This window comes from Ciconia boyciana, chromosome 13 (genome assembly GCF_034638445.1).
Source record: "Ciconia boyciana chromosome 13, ASM3463844v1, whole genome shotgun sequence".
NCBI classification, from domain to species: domain Eukaryota; kingdom Metazoa; phylum Chordata; class Aves; order Ciconiiformes; family Ciconiidae; genus Ciconia; species Ciconia boyciana.
In genome coordinates, this window is record NC_132946.1 from 17057303 (window position 1) to 17079132 (window position 21830).

Consider the following 21830-nt stretch of genomic DNA (forward strand, 5'->3'; position numbering starts at 1 on the left):
TGGGGCTGGGGCGGCTCCGGCTGGGAGCCGCTGCCGCCCCAGGCCAGGGATCAGCTCGGGGCAGGCAGAGGGGGGACAGGGCAGGGCCAGCGGCTGGAGCAGGGGGAGCAGCTCCTCCAGCACAGAGCCTCCTGTGTTGGAATGGGACTGCTGGATGGGTGGAGGATTTTACTAAGGCGCAGCTGAAATGCCTCCCTCTGCAGAGACCGGGGCCTCGCACAGCTGCAGCCGCGCAGCCTCCGTGCAGCCAGGCTCCTCACCGGCTGCCCCAGCAGCGGCTGCGATATGGACGGCACAAATGCCCCCCACGCACAGCCGGTGCCCGGGAGGTGCCCTGGCACCTGCAGTGGCACAGCCGGCTTCTCCCCAGGCCCCTGCCCGAAGCCCTTGGGTGCACGAGCCGTTTTGGAGTAACCCAGCGGCAAAAGCTGAACAACGGTTTGCAGCGGTGCAGCACCCTGAGCCAGCCCGCACCCCGCCAGCCCCCTCTGCCCCAGCTTCCCCAGCTGAGAGGGGCTGCCCTCGGCAGCTCTGGGCCTGCCCTGCGCCTCCAGCTGCTCGCTCTGGCACAGTCCAGCAAGTCACAGGGCAGGGGGCAAAGCCCCGAGGCAGGGGGAACCGACAGGCGCCGCGCTGCCCCAGCCCCTGCGCCCCCAAAGCTCTGGGTCCCCGCAGGCTCTGCGCCGGCAGTCAAGAACGATCCCGGCTGCGAAGCGTTCAGCAAAGCCATTTATTCCACTTTCCTGCTCCCACAGATCTCCAGGTAGAAACCCACACGAGCACTCCCCCATGCCCCAGAGGGAATTCACAGCACGCCACCCCGTCGTGCCGGCACCCCGAACGAGAGCCCGGCCGCACCGCCGCCGGCAGAGGGGAGCTCTTCCACCGACGCTGGCAGAGGTGCTTGACCAGCAGCCCCATCCCTCAGCTGTGTCCACTGCAAACACAGCCGCGTCCAAATCGACACAGGGCATTTAAAAAATAAGACGTTTTGTTCCTTAAAAATGAAACGGGGACCTGACAGCAGCAGTGCGTCCCTGAAATCAAAGCATAATTCTAGGGCTTCGGCGCCCTCACGTAAGCACGTGAACTCTCTGCAGGGGGCTGTGCAGGTTGATCTGGGAAGCTCGCTAGAGTTTAATGGCCATAAAAATACATAGCTTTCCCCTGCTTCAAACCCAAACCCTCCCGGCTGGGCAGTGGAATCGCGTGGGCAGCAACTGCAGCCAGCGACGGGTCGGAAAGTTAGAAGAAAGTCTCTAGTCTCACCCACTTTTAATCAAGCGCAAACACGGTGGCATCACTCCATCGGCTCAGCCACCGGCTGCTGCGCCACAGCGTCTGCCCCCAGCCCCACCGGCTGCTCCGCCGCCTCGGCCACCGGCGCAGCCACCAGCTGCTCCGCCACGGCCCCGCTCTCCAGCCCAGCCGCCGGCTGCTCCGCCGCCTCGGCCGCTGCCTGCACAGCGGCCTGGTTCTCTGCCCTGTCTGCCAATTCGTTGCCTGTTTTAGCGGGCGCCGCCAGCTCGTTCGCCGGCTTAGCGGCAGGCGCGTTTCCCGTCGCCCCTGCGGCCTGGTCGATGGCCGGCTTCTTCGGCTTCTGCGTGGCAGCCACCGCCTCGGCCAGCTTCTCCTCCGGCACCATGTTCAAGATCTTCAGGGCAAAGAGCAGCTGGAATTTGGCGGTTCCAACGAAGGAGTTGCCCAGGAAGTTGGGCAGCCCGCCCATGCGGTCCTTCTGGGTATAGAGGGGGACACGGACCATGCCCATCACCTGCAACAGCACGGAGCGCAGCTCAGCAGAGGCCGCGGCAGCACCAGCCCTCCCCGCACCACCCTCTGCCCCCACACCCTCACCCCAGCACCCCACGGCCCAGGCCCGCCCTGCCCCAGCTGCCAGATCCTGCCCCTCCCTCCCGCAGCGACCCCTGCCCTCGCCTGCCTGCACCCAGCCCAGCTGAAGCCCCTGCGCTGCCCCTGCCCGAGCCCCGCCAGGCCCCTGCTCTCCCTGCCCAGCCCAGCCCTGGCTCCGTTCCCCCTCCTGCCCCTTCGGGGGGGATCCCGCTGCCCCAGGCCGCTACAGGGAGCCCCGCTTCCCCCTCCACGCCCTGCCCTGCCCTGCCTGGGGACACCATGGCTTACCCACACGTCCCCCTCAACCACAACCCAGGGCCAAGTGCCTCCGTTCATGCGGCTGCTGAAACCTGCCGAGCACCTCGCGGGCGCGCGGGGAGACCCTAGCTCTCGCTCTCTCGGGCGTCAGCCGGGCCCAGCTACCCGGGAGGAAGGCTGCCTCCCGCACTGCCTCCGTGCAAGCCGGGGAGAACTCGGGTTAGAGCAACACATCACCGCACCGAGGGTCACGATTCCGGTCCAGGTTACTCAGCCCGGGGCGGGGGGAGACGCCCACCAGATGCGAGACGGACCTCACCCGCGTCCTGAGGCTGAGCGGGTAAATAGGGCTCTTCCCCACGCGGGCGGTCGCCGGGAAAGGCCGGAGCTCGAGCTCGCTACGCTCCGGAGCCCGAGACACAACCCCAGCCAACAGCCAGACCTCCTAACGCCGGCGCTGCGCGGCGGTGCACGGCACTCGCCGACGGCAGCTCTACATGCGGTGCATTCCCCCGCTGGGCTGCGAGGGACGGCAGCCCAGCAGACCTAGGAGGGAAGCTTCGTCTTCCCTGGGGCTAACGCTCAGACTCTACACACCCCCTCCCTGGATGTCCCACCTCCAGCCCGTGGTCTCGGGAATGCACCGCGCTGATCTCGATGGTATGCAGCTCCTCCAGGGTCAGCTGCCTGGCGTAGAAGTGTGCCACCACGCGATGTGGCCCCTCTGTCAGATGCGAGCACAGATAGTCAGCTTCCGTCAGGCGCACACAGCCCAAACCCAAGCCCAGCACCCGATTCAGACCGTCCTCCAGGGACCAGTAACGGCGATCCACGAACCCCCCGGGAAAGCCCAGCAGTCCGTCAAATCGCATCTGCATCTGCAATAGAGGCGCATGGTGTTAATGGGGCACAGCGGAGCCCCGGGGGGGGCGAGGGGAGGCGCGGGCGCCCCAGCCCGGCGCCACGGAGGCCTCCGCGGAGGCGGAGGAGCGCGGGGAGGCCTCCCGGCTGCCTCCGGCGCGGCCCTACCAGCTCCAGCGCATCCAGGACCGTTCGCCGACACCGTCTCCGAGCGCTCGCCGCGGCCCTGGGCCGGGGAGCCGAGGCGGATCCGCCCCGGCCGCACAGCCGGGGGTCCCGGGGGCTCACCCCCGGGCTCGGCCTCGGGCTCGGGCCCGGGCCCGCCGCCGCCTCGGCTAAGCCTGAGCTACCGCCCTGCACAGGAACTACCGGACGGCCAGAGCCGCCGCGCCGCCCGGCCGGGCCCGCCCGCCTGCCCGCAGCCCGCCTCCCCCGGAGCCCGCGGCCCGCCCCAGCCCAGCCCGGCCCGCCCCAGCCCGAGGGCCCGCCCGCCCCGCCTGGTCCCGGTCCCGGCCCGGTGTCCCCGTCCCCCCGCCCGCCCCCTCACCAGCACGGCGTAGCGCAGCGGGATGCGGCCGAAGAGCATGCCCGGGTTGGGCGCGTACAGCATGGCGTGGCACGAGTGGCTCCAGCCCGGGCCCAGCCGCATCGCCTCGTACCGCGTCAGCGGCTTCAGCTCGGGCACGCCCGGCACCCCCAGCGTCGGCAGCGGCGGCAGCGCCCCGGCCGCCGGCAGCGCCCCCATGGCCGCCATCGCCCCCATGGCCGCCATCGCCTCGCCGCCCGCCCCGGGAGCCCGCTCCGCGCACGCGCGGCGGCGACGGCGACGAGGAGGGGGCGGGACCCACCGCCGCGGCAGCCAGTGGCGGCACGCCGCGCGCCGCGGGGCCAATGGGCGCTCGGCGGCGCCCGCCAACCCCCGCGCCCGCCCTCGGCGGGGCGGCCAATGGCGGCGGACAGCCAATGGGAGCGGGCGCTGCTGCCCGCGTCGCTCGCCGTATTAGGCAACGGCCGCACGCCCCGCTACCAATGAGATCAAAGCTGGGGGGGGGAAGGGGGGGGGCGCCGCGAAGGGCACGCCGGGAAAGAGGCGGGCGAGGGCAGGAGGCCCCGCCCCCCCGCGCCGCAGCCCCGCCCCTCCGCGCCGCGGCCCCCACGGGCGATGCGGATCCCGCCCCGCCCCGAAGCACGGACTCGCGTGGCTGCTCCACGGGTTTATTACTACAAACATAGAGGGGGAGAAGGGGGGGCTCGGCCCGGGACCCGCCGCAGAAGCAGAACAAGGCACACGGCGCGGGCAGGGACCCCCTCCCCGGTTGCAGCGTGGGGCTCCGCGGGGGGGCGTGGAGGGTCAGCCCTCGGGGTGGGACGGGGACTGACACCCCCCCTCCCCGCGGAGCCCTGCACCCCGGCAAGGCTCACGCCAGCACCCAGAGGGGCTTGCCCGGGCAGGCCGCAGCTATGTACAGGGGCAGTGACAGCAAAGGGCTGTGCTCGGTGTGTACAAAATATACAACGGTAGTGTCCTTCATCTGCTGCTTTTCACCCCGAAACCTCCCCCCCGCCCCCCCCCACCCCACGTAAAAACACGACACCGGCCCCTACCCACCACCCCCTTCACCGCCGGCAGGAAACATGCACGTCTTTAAAAAAGGCCAGGCTGTGCCGAAACCGTGTCCAGGCTGCGTCCCTGGGGAGGTGGGCACAGGCCAGCCCCGCTGGGGAGGGGGGAGAGGCTGTGCGTGGGGTCTGGGGTCCGGCGGCAGGGGCAGGGAGGTCCGGCCCCGCTCACGAGAGGCTCTGCTCGTCCTCCAGGTGAAGACACGTCTGCTCGAAGAGAAGGGGCTGCGTGGGACTGCCGGTGCCGCGGCCAGGGAGCGTCTTGGTGAAGTCAGATGAGCCTGAGTGAGGAGAAAGGGGGTTCAGCCCCAACCGTGCCAGCCCTGGGGTCAGACCAAGAGCCCAGGCAGGGTGCTCGGCCCTGGAGAGAGGGCAGCGTGGGCCAAGGAGACCACAACCCCTGCCACTCCCTCCTGCCCTGGACTGACCATGGGAGACAGGGCTGGAGCCCACGAGCTCCATGCCCTCTGCCCCTGCTAAGATGCAGGCTCAGCAAGCACCGGGGGGGGACACGGGAGATGAAGGGGACACAGTATCTGCCACCAGCCTGCGAGAAGCCAGCATGGACCTGGATGTTCATGGTGCCCACCAGGCAGCAGAGCCCTCACCCAGGAGCCCAGCAGAAGCTGGTGGGGAGGGCCGGGGTTTCTGCTGCCCTGCCTGGGGTCCTGGCACTCAGGGACAGCGGGGACCCCTACGGGGTGCAGGGACGCTGGTGCCAGGAATGGGAACGGAGCCAGGACAGAGCCAGCGGTGCAGGCTGGCTCGTTTGCGGTCCCCTCCTTCCCTGCCCCGATGGCCAGGATCAGTCCCATCCCCGCTCTCGCCCGGCTGCCGGCCTTCCCAGGAGGGGTCCTGCTGCCCCACACAACAGCGATGCGCAAGAAGAACGAGAAGACGTACCAGCTTACTCCTCTATACCAATAGAGCAGGAATCGGGACCCAGTGCTGCCCAGGACAGGAGGGAGGAAGGCAGACAGAGAGGGAAGGAGACATTAGAGAGGTACTCAGAACAGACTGCAACTCTACGGAAGAAAACAGGCTGCAACAACAGTCAGGGGTGAGGACAGCGCAGCATCCGCGGCCCTCCCCCCGTAACACTGCCCTGTGGCAGAGGGGTGCCCGCAGTCTCCCAGAAGCCGGCCCAGATGGTTCCCCTCCCTCGGCCGAAAGCAGGAGCCCGGTTTGGGGGCAGGCATGGGAGGCCACTCGCACATAAACTGTGACATAAACTGTGCCATCAAGCGGCCGCAGCCCGGAGAGGAGAAAGGAGGGGAAGGACAGAGACAAAAGGGTGAGGGAGGAGGAGAGAGAAGGGGAGGGCAAGTTACCTCTGTGTTAGCCCCCCTCGCCCACAGCTGGCTCTGCGCACGGGGAGGAAGCGGGAGCCCGAGCTCCGGGCAGGCGCGTTCCTGTCCCATCCCAAGGCTGCCGCACGCCGCCCCGGCTGGGGAGGCTGTCCGCGGTCAGGCTCGCAATCCTCAAACCCCCCAGGCCCCTCAGTGCCGTGAACCGGAGCCGCGAGCGCAGCAGGTTGGCAGCATGTCTCTGACCCCAACGGCGCGGCCATTACCTGGCAGGTAGACGTCTACCGGAGGGTCGCTCTCCGGCTGCGTCAGGCTCCTGTGCTCGCTGCAGCTGCTGTCCTGCAGGACGTCTTCGACGGAGGGCGGGCGGCTACCTAGAACCAGCCGAGAGTGCAGCCCCTCAGTCCCCAGTCCAGCTCTGCCGGGGCATGCGGCCAGGAGGACGGGTTGAGATCTTCCACGCGAGAAAGCTCCCCGGGCCCCCCCTGCCCTGCAGAGCTCTCAGGAGAGCCGGTCAGACTGGCCTGGGTGACAGTGCCAAAGGGCCACCTCTTCATATGCAGGCTCACGCCCCAAAACGCACCCAGCACTCCTCTCACCCTGTTCTCGTGCCCTCTGGGTGCTGCCTGAGCACCAGAGACCCATCCCAAAGACCTGGGGCACGTCCTGTGTGCCCAGTACTGTGGCCGTGCTCTCACCAGGACCGCAGCGGTGCACGCAGCCATCTCCCCCTCAGCCGTGCGAGGAGAGAGCCTGTGGCATGGAAAGCTCTACTTGTGTAGAGCTTACAGCAAGGAGAGATGCTTGGCAAATAAACCAGGGAGATTTGATTTTGCTCCCCCACTTCCCAGAAGAGACCCTGGCACCTGTCTCTGGTGAAGCACAGCAGCTCAGAGATGGACTCAGGGGGCTGGATGTTTCTGAACTTGTATGTTCATTCCCCAGCTGTCCCCATCCCACCTCAGCGGAGCTGGACACCAAGACAAGGTCTGGCCACCCCCGTGGCCGAGTGCACACCTACCCTGCTGCAGGGACGAGGCCTCCTCGATCTCTTCCCCTGCCATGCTCTGTGAAGAGGAACGGCACAGGTTACTTCTGCGGGCTGGAGGCCTTTGCTGCGCTTGTCTCCTGCTCTGGTTTTCTCCCGAGAGCTGTGCTTGGGGCCAGGACTTGTTTCAGGGAGGGAGCAAGGGGCCACCCACCAGCACTGTGGCACCACAGGCCAGGATGGAGGAGTTTTACAGGCAACTGCAGCGGGTGCTGGAAGCCCAGCAAGGCCCAGCTTCCACCCCTGCCCTAAGCACTGCTGGGCTCGCCCGGGAAGCTGGGGGAAGGTCAGCTCTGACATGGCTCCAGCCGAGTGGCTTTCCTACGCCCCAGCTCCCCAAAGAGGTGTTAGGGGCACAGGGAGCGGCTACATCCTTCCCCATGGAGCCCTACGGGTAAATAAAGGCAGCCAGGACTGTTTGGCTCTGGGCTACTCGTGCTAACAAGCTCCTCTTTACCCTGTCACTGAGGAAGCGATGGCCCTTCACGAGGCACCTCCCGTGTCCCAGAAGAAGCCCCCCCGAAGAGCTCTGGCTCAGAGCAACTCCCCAGCAGAGCACAGACTTACTTCTGGAGAGCTGGTCTCTCTCAGGACCAGCTCCCCCCCGCTCAGTGCTGGCTGCGAGTCAAAGTCCTCAGAGAGCTTCTCTTCATCCTCCTCGTGGATTGGGGACGAGGGAGACCGTAGCGTGCTGCGGCAAGAGAAACTCCATTTGCAAGGAGCTGCGGTGCTGCCAGCACCGTGGGCCCTGGCGGATTTGGTGGCAGCAGCTCCCTGTCACCGCTGTCCCTGTCCCTCCACCAGCAGCATAAGCCAACATGCGGGAGCAGGAGCTCGTACTATTGAGCTAAATTCACCAGGGCCCTCCAGTATCAGCTACACAGAGAACAGCAGCGGCAGAGTTTCTGGGACAGAGCCAAGCAGTGCAGAGCTTCAGCACAGTTAACGCAACTCGGACAAATCTGCCTTTGCATGGAGAGCAAGTGGCCCAGTGGCCAGTGGCCCTGCTCCTCACACCTTCAGGGGCTCCCTTCCCTGGGGGAAATTTGGAATGGAGCACAGTGAGGAGTGCCGGGAACAAACCCGGTCTGACCCCATCCGTACGGCCCCGCAAGGGACACGTGAAGGGCACCTGCAGTGGGCTGCCCACTCCACGGCATCCACACCTACGTCCTCCATCACAAGGCCACTAGAGGAGGCTTCAGACAACAACTAAAGCATTTTGTGCTCTGAAATTCAGATCACTTCTTTCTCCATTCTTTTGGTCCTGGGGAACTCCAAGGAAAGCTGAAATCCACAAGGTTTGGATGTCAAATGCAAATTGAGGGACTAACTGCATTGGAAAGGAGACGTTTCCATCCAAAATTTGGATGAAATCTCCTTGTTAAAAATCCTCTTTCTTTTGGTGACAAAGCCAGCCCTTAGGAGGCATAAGCTGGTCACCTCAGGCTGAACACAGGCGTGGTGTCCCAATTCTCTCACTGGCATGAGTACCTGCTGGCCTCCTAAAATGCTGAGTCAGCACTGCTACCAGTGATGGGACCAGCCAGAGCCCTCTCCTGGTTCCCAGTGCCTGTGGCCAGAAGCCCTCAGGGCTTGCAAGAGGAGTGGACCCCTCTGTCCCCATGCTGACCTATCTGGAGACTTGCTCCGCTTGCCCTTTTGGTGGCTGCTCTCCACGGCTCTGTCCATCCCAACAAGCGGCCGGCTCGCGGGCGGCATCCCATCCACCACACCAGAGTAGTTGATTTCATCATACAGAGGAGCTGATGGGATGGAGGGGGAAACAGAGCGAAGGCCATTCAGCGCTTCCAGCAAGGAAATGGGCTCGTAGCCCGGAGGGATGTTGTCAGAGCTCTGTGGGCGAGAAAGAGAAGGGCACGTTAAAAAACCCTCACCAGGCTGGAAGCCCCTCTAGAAAGGGGAGGCCTTGCGGCAGCCCAGCCCTGCACCTCCCACACTGCGCTCCCAAGCAGCCCATCCCCACAGCCACCTCGCCAGAGAGCCTCAGCCTCCTTCCCCTGCAACAGCCACACGCTCCCTTGGGGTCGTAGCACCGATGGTCCAGGCAAGTTTCCAGAGCAATGCTTGGGAGACTGGGCATCTCAGCAAGCCAGACCGTGGCTCAGCACCCCCCCGCCATACTGGGAAGCTCTTTCAAGAGCCAGACAAGGAGGGTGAGAACGCAGGTTCCTAACAAAGCTGCTATAAAATAAGGGGGGGTTTTGTCCTAAAAGTTCCTCTGATGGTTCAGAGACCCTTCCAGCTCAATAAGCACCCCACTTGTGCTTTGAGCCCTGGTACACGTGAGTGTCTCACAGCACCACCAGAGTCACTAAGAGAGTCAAAGGAGGGGACTACGTGTGCATCAGCTGAGAGCTGGTCCTCGGAGCCTACACCGCTTCCACTTCTCCCAGTCTTCTCAGCTGCTAATGCTGTCTCTCTGCACAGTCACCTCTGCTAAAAGGTAGGAAAGGGATCCCAGAACCACTGACCCTGCCGGGAGGAGGGCAAAACTGCACCAGTTCCCACTCCCTCTGTAACTCACTACATTGCCAGTCAAAGAGACCCTTGCAAAGCCATTAAATCAACGCTGGTTTAACTCCAAAATTCCTCCTGATCATCAAGGTCCTGTGGCCTCGGAGATAAAAGGAGTTTATGCTGCAACCCAGCAGGTCACAGGCAGCTCAACCCAGCCCACTGCAAGCAAAGAGGCAAGACTGCAGCAGTCCAGGTTTACACTAAAATAAAGCTGTTTCAGCCCTGCGTCCTCAGGGAGGTGATTCTATGTTGTACCTAAGATGGTACTGTTGTACCTCAGTTGCTGCTGAGCCTGGCCATGAACTCCTGTAGCTCCTCTGTGCCTGATCTCCCAGCCACATAGCTGCAGATGAGCCTGCCCAGCAACCTGTTCCAACCCAGCCATTAATTTGGGGTGAATTATTGCTGAAGTGACTCACTTGTGGTAACAGAAGGAGCTAGCTCTGAAGGGGAGGAAAGAACGAGTGGCACCTGGGGTCAAGCATCAACCCACATCCCCTAAGTATTGGTCTTGTGATGATTATGAGCTTGTTCTGAAGACCACAGCTGGTGACTGCAAGATAACCAAGTCAGCTGAACAAGGAATCGGTTCACAGTTGCTGCCACCTGTAGGCGGTGGGGCCAAAAGCCATCTCCACAAAAACATTCCATTTTCAGACAGCAGCTCAGAGGAGCTATTTTGTGGACAGAAAAGTCAGGGAGACAAAACCCCGTGGATTGTGTTTGGGACATTTTCTCCTGGCTGTGTAGACCAAGGCCTGAGGGTTCAAAGGCTGCTCATTTTGGTCTGCCGTAGTGAAAGCTCAGGTTCTGTGGCACAGCTCAGAGGCTGGAGGAGGATTTCTCAGCCAATGGCTACAACACCCTCGCTGCAAGTTACTGAGCTTTCAAACAACGCTAAGAGACACTGCTCTCTCCTGGGACGCTTACCACTACACCACCCATAGAGCCCACTGCTCCAGCAGGCGTACTGCTAGTCGCTGCAGGAGGCTTGCAGAGAGCCAGGGTCACGCCAAGCTTGCAACAGCCTCATTACCTGAACCCAGCCTCAGGTTTTATCCAAACCTGACAAGTGCAGCAAGCCACATTCCTCGTAAGGCCAAGCATCTAGGCTGGCTTGAGCAAAAGAAAACTGCAGCCTCCTAGATACCAATGACAGCCGTAGCTGCATTTGATGGGAGTACACAAAGAGGACACAACAGACCCCTCCAGGCCTGGGGGCCTCCCTCACCTTTCCCCTTCCCAGCTCCTGGTCTCCCACAATTGCCATTCATGCTGTCCCCAGCACGGCGTTCCAGCTACACACTCTCACACCAACTTGGAGAGTCCCCAACAAAACAAGCTCCATCCTTCCTGTTTCTGTGAAAGCAAACCAGCGCATTGCAAACCAGTGTTCCTGAATGCAAGACCAGGTCCAACTGTGCCTATTTGCCTACCTCTACATCCCACCACCGAGGTGGAAACCACAAGAAGATGTGCCCAGGCCAAACTGCCAAGGGGATGAGACAAGTGCAAGGAAGCTTTTGGGTGAGCCAAGGGGACAGCAGCTTGCCCACAGTCCTACAAAGCTATGAACGTGTCTTGGCCAGGAACTATAAAGCAGCCAGGCTCAGGCCTGGGGACAGTCCCTGAGAGTCAGTGTCAGACCCCTGTGGCAAGCTGCTTCCATCTTGCTTATTCCTCTGCACGCAAACCAGGGAGGTTAGTGATCGTCCGTGCAGGGTGTGAGCGTCTCACTGCTAACATGGAGGCAGTACGTGGAGTGTCGCAGCCTGTGCAGGGGCACGAGTCAAACCCAGCGTGTTAGCAAGCCCTCGCATGTGTAACACTCCCACGTGCTAGTGACATCGCTGGCAAAGAATTGCTGTAGGAGCCAAATACAACCAAGTCCACTTACTGTTTCCCTTCTAGGTTTCCTGCTGGGCAGGGAGACAGTGCTCACTTTAAGGGGTTTAAAGGGACACTGTCAAGAGAAAACCATGTTTTAAAGAAGTTGTTTCTTGAGGTTAGTGACACAAAGAGACACACAGCATCTCCTCACCTCGCTTCAGGTGACAGCACCTGCTTCCTCTACACACCACGCTCTGCTTCACAAGAACCCTCGGGGTTTCTCCCCTGCCCTATTTCTTAGCCCCAGTTGAAGGCAGCAGGGCTACAGAGGGCAGATGGATAAAACCAGGCTTTTTCTGTGGCAATATCTTTCTGTTCCCATGAAAGTCTGTAAGATGATCTAGATGCAGATCTCCCTCTCCTCGCTCTGATCTCATGTCTTGCCAGAGCCAGCTGTGCAACAGCACTGCTCAGGCAAGGAGCTGCTGCCCTCACCACACCGGGGACGTGCGACCGGGCCCCAAGGCCACCAGCACCACACTTTCTATCCCACGTTCCCTCAGCTGCCTGCCGAGACCCTGATCACTCAGGGAGGCTGGCACAAAGAGGCCTTTCCGCTACCATGCTGGGAACCCCGATGCCAAGGGCATTTCATGAGAGCATGCTGCCACACAGATGTGCGTGCAATTCAAACTGTAACTCCCCCCAGTATCCCAGCTCCCACCCTGTCATGCCCAGAGTCTGCCACTTTTCCGCTGGGACAGGCCCCGAGAAACCTTCTCAGACTGAGGTTTCTGTGGATTTGTTTCCTCCAAAAGACAGGAGGGCACTTGGCTAAAACCAGTCATATTACTAATCCACAAGAGGAGAGCTCCTGGCTGTCTAGCAGGGTTGACAAGAGAGGCTGCACTGCTCAGGAAGACCTCACTCCAAGGCCTCAGTACACCTCCTGAGGTCCCAGGGACGCCAGCCATCAGGCCGAGCAACTCGTGCATGCCCAAGCTGCCCGCTCAGGCTGAGACCAATGCTCAGGCTTTGTACACTGGGTTGCGAGATACTTACAGAGTGCTCGTCATGGTCAACACTCTGTGCCAAGACAGGGCTGAATGACACTGGCGACAGAGCTCCCGGCTTCTTCCTCACAGCCCGGATCTGCAGCAGGGCGCGGAAGGCTAGGAGAGAACAGCAGGCAGGTGACCATGCGGCCAAACAGGACCAGGCTATGCCAGACACAACTCAGCTCACCACAGACACGCCGTCGGCACGGGGGAGCTCCCCCATGTGCACGGGGAGCAAGCCATGGAGCACACCAAAGCCAAGCGCTATGGTCTGGCTTCTAGTTGGTCAGTCTATAATGGGGAGAGATCTTCTGGCCAAAAAAGTCTGGGTACATGTAGCCCTTGCAGAGAACAGGTGCTGCCTGCCCCGGTACAGTCATTGTACAGAGGTGCTTCAGGCCTGATACTGTACAACACAGTAAGAAAAACATGAGCTTGGCCTCAGGCAGCACACTGCAAGCTACAGAACGATGGGGGATCTCATGCAAAACCACTTTGGGTTAATTCAGACCCCACAAGTCTCAGCTGGTGCTGGAAGCATCGCTCCTGCCATCAGCCGCTCACTCACTGGCCAGCACTATGGCGGTGAGAGGCTCCGCAACAGCTGCAAACCCAGAGGGTTAGTGGCTGAACTCCTGTCTCCGGCACAGCAATCCCTTGGTCCTCCCACCACAAGAGCTTTGATCTCCACTCCCTTCCCACAGTCCCATTTTCTATCTACAGATCTTTAATATTGTTAGTTCCTCTGTGCCAAGGGCGCATATGAATGAGCCAGACATCTGTTCTGATGCAGCTGTAAGAACTTGCTCGTACATAAGGAAAAGCCCAGGCATTTCTTGTTGCACCCAGCTGCTTGCAAGATTAGCCTAGAGCCAGAGGACAGAGGTGCAAATCTATCCTCACTGCCTCTGCACTCCCCAGAAGCACACTCCCAGGAAGTCTGACATGGGGGGCACTTTCCAAACAAATACAGCCTACTCCGCTGCAGCATGCAGATGAGGTAATGCTGTTCCTGTGTTTTAAGTTGTGCTACTTATAGTCAAAGCTGTCTGGCATTTCCTCTGATAAGATCTTGCTTTTGGTTACTGCATCTTTGCAAGTTTGAACTGTTTAGACTTAATTTCTCAGGCCAAACATCTGTCTTAGGCTCTTTTTTCTTTTTCTGAGAGGTATCAATTAGAAACAATCAAATACCTCAGAGACCAAGCACAGGGTAAGACACACGATCTATCTGTTTGAGCAAAAACATAGGAATTTTCTCAAGAGACTCCTATGCCTCTGTGCTTTTGAGAAAAGACATGGAATTCAGCAAGTGCTGCCTGAGTGTCAGAAGGGGTATTTCATTTTTTCCATCTTTTGGGAGCTGAGCAATGCAGGTGTTAAGCAGACACTCCTAATTCTCCTGGCAAAGCAAAGGACTCCAAATTGACGGTTATCTCATCTCTGCCTCCCTGGTGAAGTCAAAGTAAGGTTGTCAGAGGGAAAAGAAAAAAAAAAAAATCATGCTATGTACTTGGAAAGCCCTCCAGTGGGGCTGGCTGCTCTCTTGGCCAGATACTCTCAGGATAAAGCTTCTACGTCCCCTCCTTTGGGGGATTTTCCATCTTCTTCACCAAAACACAAGAACTGCCTATGTGGCACGGCTCAGAGCACCTGCACCTTCAGATCCATCCCAGGGAGAGGGCAAGTGGCCAGGGAGACAGTGGACAAAAGGCCATTCTCCCATGTGCTCTCCTCCTTCCCTGTTCGAGGACAGTTATTTTAGGTGCCAGGAATCTCCAGATGCCAGTGAGAGCAGCAGCATGTTTGATGCTGAGCCTTGGGGTGGGGTATATAAAATACATGCTCCCTCTCACGGCCTGTACTGACCTAACAGGAGCCCAGGAGGAAGAAAGATGCCCTTGTTTCCTGGGCACATACTCACGCAGCCTGCAGATGGGGCAGTTGTTGGCCTGGTAGCGCAGGGTGTCAGCGCAGGAATTGCACAGACAGAGGTGTCTGCAGGGTAGAATGAGGGTGTCGCGGAGGTCCGACAGGCAAACCACACACTCGTTGCTGTTGTCGCTGTTCTCGTCATCTGAAGGCTGCAATGAGAGGCAAGGCGTTGGCATGTGAATGGAAAGGGCCACGCCGAATTGCCAAGGGACTCTGGAGCCTGGGGAAATTTCCCACCCAAAAGTCTGAGAGAGAGCTGGCATCCTCCTTCCGCAGCTCTCAGCTGGGGTTTCTCAAGGAGAGCAAGCTCCAGCCCACACAGCCCTGCTACGGACACCGCTTCCTCTCAGGGCTCTGCTCCGAGCTCACTAAAGGCCAGAGACCAGGGCACTGTACTGTGAATTCACAGCATAGCTGTCCCTCCCCAGAGCTAGGCTGTGTGCAGAGGGGAGCCCCTTTGGGGTAGGGATCCCCTCGGCTGAGGGGGACCAAGAACAAGCTCCTGCCTGGCAGCCTGGTGGCTCCCAGGGTGAGCAGGGAAGAGGGCTCTTTGGCAGTTCAGCCTTTCTGCCCCATGTCCATAGAGAGAGAACAGCCCCAAAAGGAGCTGCTTGCTGACCGTGGCAGGCAGCAGGTCAGGCTGCCCGCGGGCTGGACAGAAGGAGACACTCCAGCCATGTCTAGCCCAGTTTCCACAGGTCCTCTGAACAACCAATGGAGTGAGTGGTTCTCCTGCCACATCACCTTCACCAGTCTCCTGTGCTGGCACAAGCTTTGATGCAGCAGCAGGAGAACCAGCCTGGGATGCTCACCTGCTCACAGCTACCCTAGTAAAAAGGTGCGTGTGAACCCATTCAACATGAACATGCATCACACCAGTCTTTCCGTCACTCAGAGCCCCACAGATTGGATTAGACACACCAAGCAAGCTGTTGCTGGGAGGAGAAACCCACTCTCCAACCGCAAGAGCTCTCTTCACTGACACCCGAGAACCCCACAGTCTCCCCACCGATGCCACAGAAGTTATGCCAGAGCCCACCAAACTGATGACCCAGCGTGGGCCACCCTCCACCCTTCCCTGTTCCCATTTCATGAGACCCCTTTGGTCACCAGGGCTAACACATGCCAGACCATGGGCAACCTTGGTGTAAACTGCAATATACAGCATCTGCTGCTGCCACATCCACACCCGGCCTGCTGACTATGCCAGCAAAAGGCTGCAAGCCCGTCTGCCCCATCACATGCACTCCTCATCTATTTTGGGAGGTAGGGAGGGTAGGCTTTTTACTTTCCTATTCATATGGTTTGCTGAGAATACTAGGAAGAACAAAAATGGCCCCAGGCCACTTGTCTGATGGGCCACAAATGTGTGATTGCTGGATCAAGAGAATCATCACAAGACACTGGAGGACCCAAACAGAAGCCTTCAATCCTCTTAGAGAGATCCTGTGCAAGAAAAATCTTCGAAAAGACTTCTCCCTCCTGCCTCTTCAGGCGCTACCTGTTGGCACAGGCAGATAGAGATCACAGGATGCTTTGGGCAGGACACTGCATTTCTTGGAGAAGAAATCCTGCTTGTCTTACTCTTTGGCCACTCCTCTGTTTGCAAATCACGCACTACACGCACCAGAGCAGTCTGAACCTGAGGCCAGCACTTGGTACACTCTGCAGCCCAGGTGGCAGCAAAGGGCAGCTCTACATAAGGCTGCAGCAAGCATAAAGCAGTCACATAATCTGCATGGGGCTCTGCAGCAAGCTGGGATTCAGCAGAAGCTCCTGCCTAAAGATGGGCAATGTTTCTGGTTAAGGCATTTGCATATACATCTCTTAGTGATGCTGTGCTCCCTCTTGCTGGGGGATGCAGGCTGCTCTCCGGACACTGGCAAGCCCTAGAGAGCTCAGTTCCCTGCAATGCTATGGGAACATGCAGTCCCCCCATTAAAAAAAAAAATAAAACAACACGCCCCCAACAAACAGGAAACGATGAAGAAGCCACAGGAGCAAAGTACAGACACAACAGGCACAAGGCAGGCCTTGACTGCAGAGAGGCAGTGACGTGGAGTGCTGCACCGGAGGGAAGATTTCAGAGGAGCCTGGGAAGCAATGCTCATTTACAATCAATGAGAAAAAAAAAAAGATACTCTTGGCTGTGCAAACTGGGAAGCACCTAGACTGGCCAGCAGCCTCAGGGCACCAAAAGCAGCAGCTGACCCTGGCCCACTGTCTCTACAAGCCCTAAAGATCAGTGCTCTGCACCATGGGGCACTGATATCCTTCTCTCCCAGCAATTCCAGCCCCAGGGAATATCCTCAAGAGCCTCATGCTATCTAAAATTATCTCAGCACAACTCCACTGACTGATCGGGCCTTACAACAGTGAGGACCTGCCATCCCGGGGCTTCTTCAGTGCCTGCACACAGACTTGACAGTCATTCTGGAAAGCATCTCCACATTGCCCTCCCAAGCCCCATAGTTAGGCTCAAAAGCAGAAGGTTCAGGCTGGAAACCCACAGCTCAGGGAGCAGGAGCCTCCTGAGCACCTTTACCTTGGTCTCTTGGTTGTTTTTGTTCTCGATGCCGTAGATCTCCTGAAGCAGATAGCTCACCCGGTCAACCTAGGGAAGAAGATAACAGTTGGAGTGCCAGCTGCTCTGTCATTGCTGCTTCGTGATCACCTCCCCTCCCTCCCTGTGTCAAAATGGCCATGTTACACCCATGGCAGCCAGCTGCCCTAGAGCCACACAAAAAAATTAACAGAAATAAATATTGCAAAGGATAGCTGGGAGAATGAGTCTCTCCTTGCTCAAAAAGTGGTGCCCATCCCATCTGGTCTGAGCAGGGAGCCCAAGTGACCACTTTTGTCACTATCAAAATCATCTAGAAAACGAGTACTCTGCTTTTCTCGGAGATCAATAGGGAACATGCACCCATAGCTCAAATAAACCCGAGGCAATAGCCTTCCACAGTCCTTTCCTTCTGTGAAGTACTGCTTAACTTTAACCAAGATGAACTTCCAGCCATCTTTGTAACCTCAGGAGATGTGCTGTGCCAACAGCTCGTTACTGGCACATCAATGGCTGCACATCACTTCCCTGTTCATCACCTGGGAGCATAAGGTCAAGCTACTGAAGACAGACAAACCATCTCCCTTAGCATGAGAAGCACTCGAGGGACAACATTAGTGCAGTGTCATTTATTACCACCTCCAGGCCCTTCGTGGCATCTCTAAACTGGGGTGTGTGGTGGCAGAAAGTGCTCTAGGCACAGTGGAAGTTGCTCACAGCCCCAAACCTGGGACATACTCCTCGGAGCCATGGCTTTATGCAAACGCTGGCAGCTGCCTGCAAACTCCCCCAAGCAGCTGAATTAAAGCACTGAGGCAAGGAAGAGTGACGGTTCCAGTCCCAGCAAGGCAAGCCCCCTCTGCACTGCGGGGTGTTCTCCCCTGTTCCCTAGCTTAGCCAGCAAGTACAGCATGAGAGTCTTACAGCTGTGAGGAGCAGCCTCTACATGGATGCACAAAGATACTGGTCCCCCGAGATCTGGTGCTGCACAGCAGCTTCCCCAGAGCAGGGCGTGTTCCTCTGCTCAAAACCCCGCAACAGGTAAAATGGTGAAGGGGTTGCAAGGTATCAAACTGACATCTCGCAAACAGGGGAAGGAAATGCTTTCTTGCCATCTTCAGGAACTGTCCAGTTGACACCATGCAGTGAAGCCAAGCCACCAGGAACCCAGTGCTTCAACAGCTCGTCAATCCCAGGGCTTTTGGCGTTTCCATGTGTAATTGGCCTCTCTCTCCTCTCCTTTTGTCAAGCCAGGTGCTCAGAAGAGCAATGGCTTTGCCATGGGATTTCAGTGCAGAAGACATCACATGCCAAGATGGGGGCAGGAGCTAGTCATAGCCAGCCTGTTTGCCAGTTTAGAAATGCTCTGAGCTGGGACGCAGCAGCCTTAACAAACTAATTCCAGAGTCTCCCTGTTTAACTCGGCGTGCAGCTTACAGACAATCTGTTCTAGGCCTGCATTTCATGGCAATGAGGTCAGCTGTTGGACTGCTGAGCAAAGCCCTCTGCAGCAGCTCACAACTCACACCCAGGAAGTTTGGGAACAATTATGTGGGAGATGTCCTTTTGTAACTTGACATTTCAAAGAAAGTCTTGTCACAGCACCCTAACTCCTTGGAGGATCATGATGAGCGACAGTGAGTGCAGAAGTGGTCAGCTCAAAGCAAAGAAGAGGTCACGAAGGAAGAGACCAAAGCCTCTGCAGGAGTCTGCGTTCGTTTTAACTGCTTGCCTCTAAAAATCCCAAGAAGCTCATGTCCCCGTAGAAAAAGGGTGAGCAGTGCAACATGGCTCTTACTAGAAAGATCTCTAGGTTTTAAAAGAGTAGGAGTAAATAAGAAGGAGTAGGTGGTTGTACACAATGCAGTCCTTCACCTTCACACTTCTCCAACCCATCCTGCACCACATCATCCTTCCAAAGGCTTCTGTTGCTATATACAGCCTCAGCTGATGCACACAGGAGCCACCGGCCAAGTCCAGGTCATGTTTTTCTGCTGATCCATCTGTTTGCATTCATCCATGTTGAATTTCTTTAAATAGGTTGGTACATACATTATAACTGATCTCAGCTGAGAGAACAAAGCAGTTCAGCTCATTAGCTGCTGCTTCCTGCTCCCAAAGACCTTTAGAGATCGATGCACGCAAAAGGTACCTGGGAATCCTGGCAATGGCAAGGAGGGGAAGGCAAAAAGAAAAGCAGTGATGGAGAAGAATGTACAATGTTATACTGCGGACATATACTGTATACCTCTGCTCTATGCTCTTATGGGTGCAGATGCTATCTCAGTTTCAGTTGGTACTGTGTGTTCTTCTAGCAAGAGCTTGTATAGAGACTTCTATTTTAAAAGCCATGAGAGAGAATATATAAGCATTACATTTTACGAACTGCCAATAAAAAAAAGTACCCACAACCAAACACTGAGTAGGAAGGTTACACTCTCTGCCAGTAAAGACAGACAAGCACACACTGTTTCACTGCAGAAGTCAGCTAACCATACTGTGGTAAGGTGGGAACTTCCCTAGAGAGCACTTCCAGCAAGACAGCCCTCCATCTGGGGAGTCCAGAGGGCTAAATGGAGAATGGTACACACTGCGTTAGTGTTCACAGTAACCCAACACTGACTCAGAGAGCGCGCAGCCATGTAAGCACTGTTTAAAAAAAAAAAAAAAAAGTCCCCCCAAAAACCCACAAGCAAGATAAATGAGTGGCTTTTCATCAGCTCACAAATGCTCTTCTCTGGTCAGAAGAATATGTGAGAAAGAGGCACTGCTGGCATCACACTGCTCTGCTCCCTCAGCGCTCAGGCAGCCTCTTCCAGCACAGCGCACAAGCTCTCCCTTCAGAGGCATGGCTCTTCTGGATGTTCCCACTACAAACCTGCAAAGCACGCTCTATAGACTCCTTTCCGGAACAGTCTCTGGCTGTCTCTATTAAAAATACTTGTGGGACCCAGATTCTTCCACTAGCCAGGAGATCATGCTGCAACACAGCCAAGTTAAGCACCAAGGAAGGCAGGGGAGCGCAGGTCAGTCTGGGACACACAGGGATCAGAGCAGACATGAGGCTGGAGCAGCAAGTAACTCACCGCTAGCACCGGGATAAAGCTCTGGCAGCGAGGGCTAATATTGCTGCCACTGGGCATGAGCAAGTCTGAAGGACAGGCCGTGAGTCTCTGCACAGCACTGGTGAGGCAGACAGTGAACTACTTCATATTTTGATATATGATTAACTGGTACTGTTTAGTGGCTCTTTTCTGACTTGGGGACTTGAAGGAACATCTTAGAGCAAAAAGTGTCTAATGAAGGCACTTAACGGCCTTCTTGGTAGTAAAAGGCTTTTGAATTCAGATCAGAAAAACCTAGCCATCAATCACAAGCAGCTGAAGTCAAACACATTTAAAGCAGAAACAGCACACATCTAACGGTGAAGGGATCAAGCACCAAAATCTTATCTCTTTCTCCACGACGTTTCAAGCTGATCCTTGCAGCAGGATTACTACGAGATTTCCTTTCAGGCGCTGAAATTCTTAGCAATCTTAGCAGTTTGCAGTTGCTTATGTATTTCTCTCTATGCAAGAATGGATGCAATTTCAATCTTGATAAGGCAGTGTACAGCTTCTGCACATCACAACACACCGGGATGAGCTAAAAAAGGGCTACAGATACCTGATGTTTCCCTGTTTGCCAGTCTCCCTTCTTCCCTTCCCCTCATAACACGTGCAGTCTGGTACATAAACCACAGCTTCAAAGCAAGACCGTTTCTGCGACTGCTCAAGTCCCAGGATACTCGTAGGGGACAGGCAAGATGAGCCAGAAGGTCTCAGTCCCTGGGGCTGCTCCAAAGATACCATGGGCACAACAAGTAAGCTCGTGCAGGGAGGGAGAAGACGATCCCCTAGTATCTTAACACACACGCATGTGGAAAACTAAGTTTTCAGCCCCCAGGTAGGACATGGGGAGCTTCCTTCCATACCACACATCCTTCCACACCACAAAACACAGAACCTAAGGAGATCAGGCAGTGTTAATGAACAGATGTGCTTCACGCTACTTAATGCATACAGCACTTAAGCTCACTTACGCAAACCTAATTTACCTGCACCTACACAGACACGGAAGCTTCAGTACTGTGGTATGTCTAGGGGCTCTGCCAGTTTTGTATTCAAGGGCCAAATGCCAGCAAGGCAGGAAGGTATAGGGAAGACTGGATCTATACATAGTGCCTGCCTCCCAGAGGAGCACAGAGAGACCTGCACCATTGTTCTGCCAGTCCCACGCTGCCATATTTGTTCCCTCAACACCCATCTGGCTGTGCAGCAACTCACCCAACGTTAAGGGTTGCCAGAAGCTCACTGGCTTTGCTTGTGATATCTCAGCTAACAGGGTGAGAGCTCAGGCTCCCAGTGAACTAACGTTGAAGCTTCCCACTGGGTACAGTTGGGCACCTGTGGGACACCAGCAAATGTCTTTAAATCAAGCAGTAGACAGGAAACAGGTACTTACGATCTGCTTCTGTTTTAATGGCTTCACGGAAAAACTGCCATCAACGTGCTAGCAGGGAAAAAAGGAAATGTATTAAATAGCCGAAGTGTACAAATTAAGAGTAAAACAAACTCATGATCAGAGTTGGTGTCTGCCACCTAAGGGGAGGGTGGCATATGTATAACTGGGACAGCCTGAATGGCAATCCTTCCCAGCAGAGTTAGGGGAACAGGGTATTGGAGTGCTCCTTGTCTGCTCCAGTGCAGAGCTAGACGGACTTGGCTTAAGTTAAACCTGGCTGAAGAGGGTCAGAGCATACATAAAAATCCACTGGCACACTGGATCCTTTCAGGTTGCAAGCAGTCCAACTGGTGCAAAGACTTTTTCAGCAAGTCCAGCAAGACTTGGCAGGGGATATTTGTTAACACCCCAAATAACATCCAGTTAAAAAGCCACTCTTGAGGCCAGAGCCC

At 57.2% G+C, this 21830-nt stretch overlaps 2 protein-coding genes across 7 annotated transcripts in view; both read right to left on the reverse strand.

Annotated features, from left to right (window-relative positions):
• Window positions 1–1258: 1258 nt before the first annotated feature.
• NUDT16L1 (nudix hydrolase 16 like 1) lies at window positions 1259–3801 on the reverse strand. Of its 3 annotated transcripts, XM_072877615.1 has the most exons (4): window positions 3521–3798; window positions 2915–2990; window positions 2730–2836; window positions 1259–1774 (listed from the first exon to the last, which is right to left on the reverse strand). In XM_072877615.1, exons 1-4 carry the CDS (start codon window positions 3743–3745, stop codon window positions 1301–1303), a joined length of 882 nt encoding a protein of 293 aa, XP_072733716.1. In that variant the 5' UTR covers window positions 3746–3798; the 3' UTR covers window positions 1259–1300. The 3 variants fall into 3 exon arrangements, with proteins under 3 accessions (XP_072733716.1, XP_072733715.1, XP_072733717.1); XM_072877614.1 differs by having other exon boundaries at window positions 2730–2990; window positions 3521–3793; XM_072877616.1 differs by lacking the exons at window positions 2730–2836; window positions 2915–2990 and having other exon boundaries at window positions 3521–3801.
• A 539-nt stretch (window positions 3802–4340) lies between these two features.
• The window catches only part of MGRN1 (mahogunin ring finger 1), a 62362-nt gene continuing 44872 nt past the window's right edge, over window positions 4341–21830 (reverse strand). For 2 of the 4 annotated variants that reach the window (XM_072877611.1, XM_072877609.1), the window contains 9 exons: window positions 21379–21426; window positions 16858–16926; window positions 14302–14461; window positions 12382–12491; window positions 8582–8805; window positions 7516–7639; window positions 6918–6967; window positions 6167–6270; window positions 4343–4874 (listed from right to left, as the gene is read on the reverse strand). In XM_072877611.1, the coding sequence (XP_072733712.1) occupies window positions 4762–4874; window positions 6167–6270; window positions 6918–6967; window positions 7516–7639; window positions 8582–8805; window positions 12382–12491; window positions 14302–14461; window positions 16858–16926; window positions 21379–21426 (1002 nt within the window). In that variant the 3' untranslated portion in view covers window positions 4343–4761. Of the gene's footprint in view, window positions 4875–5496; window positions 5542–6166; window positions 6275–6917; window positions 6968–7515; window positions 7640–8581; window positions 8806–11386; window positions 11453–12381; window positions 12492–14301; window positions 14462–16857; window positions 16927–21378; window positions 21427–21830 lie in introns of all 4 variants that reach the window. The other 2 variants (XM_072877613.1, XM_072877610.1) reach the window with 2 other exon arrangements.